At 38.4% G+C, this 6,819-nt stretch overlaps 1 protein-coding gene across 1 annotated transcript in view; it reads right to left on the minus strand.

The window, feature by feature from the left end:
* The window catches only part of LOC132561288 (tetratricopeptide repeat protein 28-like), a 29,335-nt gene extending 24,734 nt beyond the window's left edge, over positions 1 to 4,601 (minus strand). Inside the window, exons 1-5 of the mRNA XM_060226015.1 lie at positions 4,497 to 4,601; positions 4,098 to 4,307; positions 3,326 to 3,503; positions 1,588 to 3,095; positions 582 to 919 (exon numbers count right to left, since the gene is read on the minus strand). Of these exons, the coding sequence (XP_060081998.1) occupies positions 582 to 919; positions 1,588 to 3,095; positions 3,326 to 3,503; positions 4,098 to 4,307; positions 4,497 to 4,601 (2,339 nt within the window). The remainder of the gene's footprint in view (positions 1 to 581; positions 920 to 1,587; positions 3,096 to 3,325; positions 3,504 to 4,097; positions 4,308 to 4,496) is intronic.
* Positions 4,602 to 6,819: the final 2,218 nt, after the last annotated feature.

Raw genomic sequence — 6,819 nt, forward strand, 5'->3', positions numbered from 1 at the left:
GGGTCTGTGAATGCTGGTTGCTAGAGTACAATGGGTCTGTGGATGCTGGTTGCTACAGGGACAGTGGGTCAGTGGATGTAGGTTTCTACGAGTCAGTGGATGTATGTTTCTACAGGGACGGTGAGTCAGTGGATGTAGGTTTCTACAGGGACAGTGGGTCAGTTGATGTAGGTTTCTACAGGGACAGTGGGTCAGTTGATGTAGGTTTCTACAGGGACAGTGAGTCAGTGGACGTAGGTTTCTACAGGGACAGTGAGTCAGTGGATGTTAGTTTCTACAGGGACAGTGAGTCAGTGGATGTTAGTTTCTACAGGGACAGTGAGTCAGTGGATGTAGGTTTCTACAGGGACAGTGGGTCAGTTGATGTAGGTTTCTACAGGAACAGTGAGTCAGTGGATGTAAGTTTCTACAGGGACAGTGAGTCAATGGATGTAAGTTTCTACAGGGACAGTGAGTCAGTGGATGTAGGTTTCTACAGGGACAGTGGGTCAGTTGATGTAGGTTTCTACAGGGACAGTGAGTCAGTGGATGTAGGTTTCTACAAGGACAGTGGGTATGTGATATGATATTGAGATGATTACCTGGAGTACCAGTCCTGCAGGATTCCAAACGGACAGTGGTGGAGATATTTGTCTGGAACAATGATGAGTGGACTCTTAGACTCCAATTTTATCAGGATATCCTCCACCGGTGCCAGTAAAAGATCAAACAGCCGGCGAGCTGGTGTTTTCAAAGGAATATCCACGGATTTATCCTCGTCTGACTTTTGTGATTTACCATCTGATTTCCCTAACATCATGTTCTTTTTCCTTACTAATTCCAGTTCAAGATCTTTTGGAGGCAAGCATCTGTTCTCACATGAGTTTTGTAAAGACTTATGATCTGTATATGTCCTCAGCTCATCTAGGGTGTCTTTTACCTGTAAAAGCATTTATCTCTGATTGTTTAAACCAGACTTAATAATGACCTGACATCATTAGTATCTCTATCCATCATTTGACCTATAATATGAAGTCTACATTCTATGACATATATACCTGATTTTTAGACAAGATGATAAATCTAGACCTCAATGTGATATGACACTAAGCTAATGTTATATCAGTTTGTATGACCTGCCACAAAAATATGTATTCTTGTTGAAAATCCCTTACTAAGTTTTAGAATTTACAATGCCGTAACAACATTATGTACAGGACATTTGACATTCCATTTAAACTGTGGCTTGTAAAAGAAAGATTTTATTGTACGGTTACATATGACATGTATGGCTATAAAATATATTCAAGGCTGTGAACTAGATAACAATATTTCTAATGTGTATAAACCTAATGTTCCCTTGTTAATTTGATTCATTCACCGACTGGACAATCCTGAAAACCGACTACACAACAATCACAAGAAGTATCACTACTGAAGACGATTCCCTAATCATCCCAAAAACAAGTATGTGGCTGCAACTCATTGCCAAAAGACATTCATTTTCATTGATAAGTTTGAATGTCAAATGAGAGAAGAATAAATGAAATTTTACAACATCCAGATCACCATGTGTTCCCCTTTAGTTGAGTATGGAGTGACACTGACCTGCTCTACCATGTCCATGTCATCGTCTGCCTTGCGAGAGTAGAACCTGACAATGCCCTGACCAGGTGCTATCACCCAAAGTAATAAGTGACTGTTGATGAGGGAGTAGTACAGAATATAAGCACTCTGTTGGCTCACTACTCGGTTGATACGGTCCAGAGTCCACACTTCAAGCACTGACCCATGACTGTATCCGGTAAGTCCGGAGGACAGCGACCCCAAATAGCCAGCCTGCTGGGTCAGATGACGCCGTCGGTACATCTCCGCAAATTGTAGACATTCATCCTTATTGCCCAGTTTGGCAAGAACACATTGCATACCATCGTAACACTTGACTAACTGTTGGTGGTACTCTGATGGACAATGTGTGTCCTCATCCAGATGTTCACGGATTTTCATTTCTAGAAATGGAATTAGTTTTGAAAAATACTTCCTGGCTAGCTCAATGTCCATCATTTGTGTTGATTGTTGTTTGATGCAGGCAATGTTGAATTCACACAGTGTCTGAATATCAGAAAATAAGTAGTCTTGAGCGAGATCATAGGCCTGCTCATAGTAATGTATACTATACTGGTTCCTCTTCAGGTCACGAAAGGCGTTACCAATTTTACACAAAGCAGTAGCCTTTCCGCGATAGTCTGTCCTTATACATGTTTTATACATGGCTTCGTACTGCAGCACTGCTGCCTCAGAGTCTCCCTTCAACATGTATGTGTCAGCCAACATTTCTCTGGAGATCATCATCATTCTAGTGTCATTTGATTTATCAGCGATTGAAATGTATTGATCATGATATGTAACAGACAGTTTCCAGTTGCGCAGAGCTGCATACACACTGCCCAGGCACCCATACGCCTGAGCCACCCCTTTCTTATCTCCAGCTTCTTTTGAGGTTTTAAGATACATCTCATAATTTTTCAAGGCCTCCCTGTAATTTCCAAGTATTTCATTCAGCATGCCTGCGTTGTGGTATGACTCACCAATTATTTTGCCTGTCAGGTTGTATTTGTCCAGCAGATTTGTGTACTGTCTGGCATGCACTACAGCACTGTGCATGTTACCAATAGACTTGTAGGCTATGCTAAGATTCAGATGGAGGCCACACTGAAGTTCTCGTGTCCAGAAGTCGGGAACATGATCCTCAGTTCCAAACTCCTCTATAAGTTCTGACTCGAGGTGTAACAACTTTTCATAATACACTATAGCCTGATGTAGATCACCACTCTCCAGGTATAATGTAGCAATGTTCACCAGAGCTTTGGTCTGATAGATCTGTTCATGGGTGGCGATGGCTGTAGACAGACACTCCTGATACAGACTGATGGCTTGCTCACTGTGCTTCATGGCTGAGTGAGCATTTGCCATGGTCAGTAATACACGCATAGTGATGCCCTTCTGATTTGTTTGAAACTTCTGAGCAGACTCTAGCACTTTGACACAAATATCATATTTCTTAGCCTGGAATAAGCATACACCAACCTCACTTAGCTTCTTGTAAGCATCCATATCTTTGAAAAAAATACACAGTACATTTACACAACATGACATGAAAGAGATGTTATTTAATCACAAAGCAGAATTGAAGCAAGAACTTTTACTTGCATACAAATAATAAGACTATCCGTAATCCATTTCAGTCAGGAAAAGGTAAAATGGCAATTTTAGCTATTCAATTTTACGCAGTTGGAAATATGAAATTAACCAGGCCTAAAGTTTATTATATAAAAAATATGTTTACCCAGTAATGTTTCTGCAAGGTCTATAGATAGATTACAGATGTTGCCAACCACAGCAGCAATGTGATCGGTAATGTCCTCAGCATTATCTGGGTCAAGGTCAAGAGCAGTCAGTAAGGCATTAATAGACTCTCGATTTTGTTGCATGTGGAAAAGAGTGATGCCTTGTAATTTGTAAATCTGTAACAGAGTAGAAACAGCTTTATATACCTGTAACAGAGTAGAAACAGCTTTATATACCTGTAACAGAGTAGAAACAGCTTTATATACCTGTAACAGAGTAGAAACAGCTTTATATACCTGTAACAGAGTAGAAACAGCTGTATATATCTGTAACAGAGTAGAAACAGCTTTATATACCTGTAACAAAGTAGAAACAGCTTTATATATCTGTAACAGAGTAGAAACAGCTTTATATACCTATAACAGAGTAGAAACAGCTTTATATACCTGTAACAGAGTAGAAACAGCTTTATATACCTGTAACAGAGTAGAAACAGCTGTATATACCTGTAACAGAGTAGAAACAGCTTTATATACATGTAACAGAGTATAAACAGTTTTATATACCTGTTACAGAGTATAAACAGTTTTATATATCTATAACAGAATATAAACAGTTTTATATACATGTAACAGAATAGAAATCATGTTTTGACAGGGAAAGTGTATCAATATGATAAACCAGACTCTGTTACATTTTCCCGCTCCTAATAGACTACTAAATATCACTCCATGACACAATGTCTGAGTATCTCCCTCTCTAACAAGTACCTCTGGGTTGTCTGCCTCAATCAGGATCATTTGTTCTGTATCACGGAGAGCCTTGATGAAGTCTCCCTCCTCAAGATAGGCAGCTGTCCGAGCCATCAGTACGTCTACATTTTTGTCATCTATCTCAAGAGCTTCGTTGTAAAGTTTTATTGCTTCTCCATAGTCATGGATGTGCATGGCTTCATCTCCTCTCTCCTTCAGTGTTTTCACCTACAAAGACATAGACCATCATAAGATATCTGCCTGTAGTGTTTTATAATTTTTTCCTGTTTATTTTCTGTCAGTAAGCTAGTAAGCCTTACACCTATTCACTGTAAAGGTGGTCAAATTGTGTTTAAATTTTCATATACATGTACAACACAAAGGTGGGTTTTTTCACAAATTAAATATATGACATACCTCAAGGAGTTCTTCTGCTTCACTGATAGGCTCGCTACCTTCAGCAAGGCTAGGCATGCTGAAGCTGTGAGACAGGTTGGTTCCGAAGTGACTACCCCGCTCCATATTTTCTTGTCCTTAATTAGCTCTTCGCGTAGTATGTGCGGTTATAATTCAAGTCCATTCTGAAAGCCCTACAACATAACATGTATCAACTATTGTAAACAAATTATTAGCTGACGCATGTATCTGGTTTGAGATGCAGTTGATTAATAGGTTATAACTTGCTTTATCACGAAAGTTTCTTTTAATTTCGATGTACTTTCTTTTCTTCAAGCCTGTCATAACCTTAACAGGTACTTGTTGTGTAGTGCCACCGAAAACAGTTGACGTGACTATAAGGGTACAGATTTAATTGCAAATAGATGGAATAAACTTTTATGAATATGCATTAAACTGTTGCATTACCTCTGTAATAAGACATCACTGCCATTTCGTGTCAAACCACCATAACATGATATGGTCGATTGCCGACTGAAACTACCGGAAGTGTTCGTTACTATACACAACATTGTAATCGATCTTCGCTCGAACAAGTACAAAGTATCAATCGAACCTAATTTTAGCAAAAAGCTTTGATCGGTATCATCACAAAAATTACATTTTAAGCGAGTATTAAAACTACAAACAGAAATATTATTCAACTAAAAGCTAGCTTTGTCGCAAAGCCAACAGTAAAGCGGTAACTTTGCAGCAAATTGAAATGTGTGTTATTTACTCAAACCTGTAACGGGTTATTTACCGAGCCTTGTACTTGTTGAAAATTGTAGTGCTCGCTTAAACCATCTTGCGTCAATATTTACATGTGATCATTTTAGATTAGATTAAATCAATGAAGGCGACATAAACAGTGTGTCAACATTTTGAATTTGCATTAAAAATGTTCGCTCCGTTGAAAAGTACAGCGTAGCTTCATTTTAACCAATATCACCATATTTACTTAACTTGAAATAGGATGCAACAGGCACTCAAATTTTTGACATTGTTATTAATATACGAATTTCAATATGATAAATGTAACAAAGGAGCAAGAAAACTAATAGAAAATGAAAATAGCATTGCACCTCATCTGTTTCAAATCCTCATTTACTATCAACACCTTCTTTGGGTTAATACTACGTGAACCTAAAGCTCGTTCGCACCTGTCACCTCGGCGATGATGCTCAATATGACAGCCACAGTGGGAAAAATAACTAATTACGGATATCCACGATTTGTTATCTTTATATATCTATAATTCAATTTCATTTATGGATATTCAAAATCTATTTATGAATATTTATAACCATCCCGAATTCTTCTAGATTAAGAAATAATTTGTTGGTGGCCATAAATGAATTGTGTACAATGTATATCAATAGATCAGTTTCATCAATCTGTATGTACGAGGAGGTCTGAAATACAACAGGTGTTAAAATCGGTTTGTGAATATCTAAAGGAAAATATTTAAATTTGATTTTTAAAAATGAGTGTAGAGATTACTTTTAAGTTAAAGTGTGTTGTGTACGCTGCGAGTATTTCCTGGTATCGATAACAATAAATCGATATAGCGCGCGCATTACAAATATGTGAATCAGAGGCACTGTTCTGGACTTACATAATTACCTTATAGTGGGTAAGACGTGAAACAGCGTTTGTTTACAAATTAAGATGACTGGAACACAAGAATGCGAATCAGAAGGGAGAAAATGGTATCACTAGGAATTTCTTGTCACAAGGAACACCTATGTCAAGTATGAAAGCCCCGATCTCTTACAATGCAATAGTTATGAAGGTTGAAGGTGGATCCCTTCCTCAGATCAGTCACGCACGTGTGCATATAAACCAATATGCTAATTATATATAATGATAGCAATTTTCTGTCAGAGGATTTTCGCAAAAGGAAATTGTACAAAGTCATAAGACCTAGCATGAAAGATTGGAGCTAGAATGTCAGTTGCATCATAAAGTGTACTTGGTGGCTTCGTCCCCTCTGGACCACGTACGCAGTACCTACGATTTAGATACATGTAGTTGTTATGTGGTGACATCTATGTTTTTACAGGAGGCAGCACGGAATACGTTATTAACAACACGATATTCTGATACTGTATACACCGATATTATAACCACCTGAAGAAGGCAGCACGCCATTATTGCCCTCATCCAATTGCAAACGACCATAATATCTTGGATAAGATCGAGTTTCAGGTTTGTTAGGTCAAGGTCATTGATACTACTGCCAGATCCACTCCTGGGTGGATTTTCATCCGATTCCACACACTCATAAAGCGCCCAATGTTTT

This window comes from Ylistrum balloti, unplaced genomic scaffold, assembly GCF_031769215.1.
Source record: "Ylistrum balloti isolate Yb309-2 unplaced genomic scaffold, AGI_CSIRO_Ybal_v1 Utg371186, whole genome shotgun sequence".
Classification (NCBI taxonomy): Eukaryota; Metazoa; Mollusca; class Bivalvia; order Pectinida; family Pectinidae; genus Ylistrum; species Ylistrum balloti.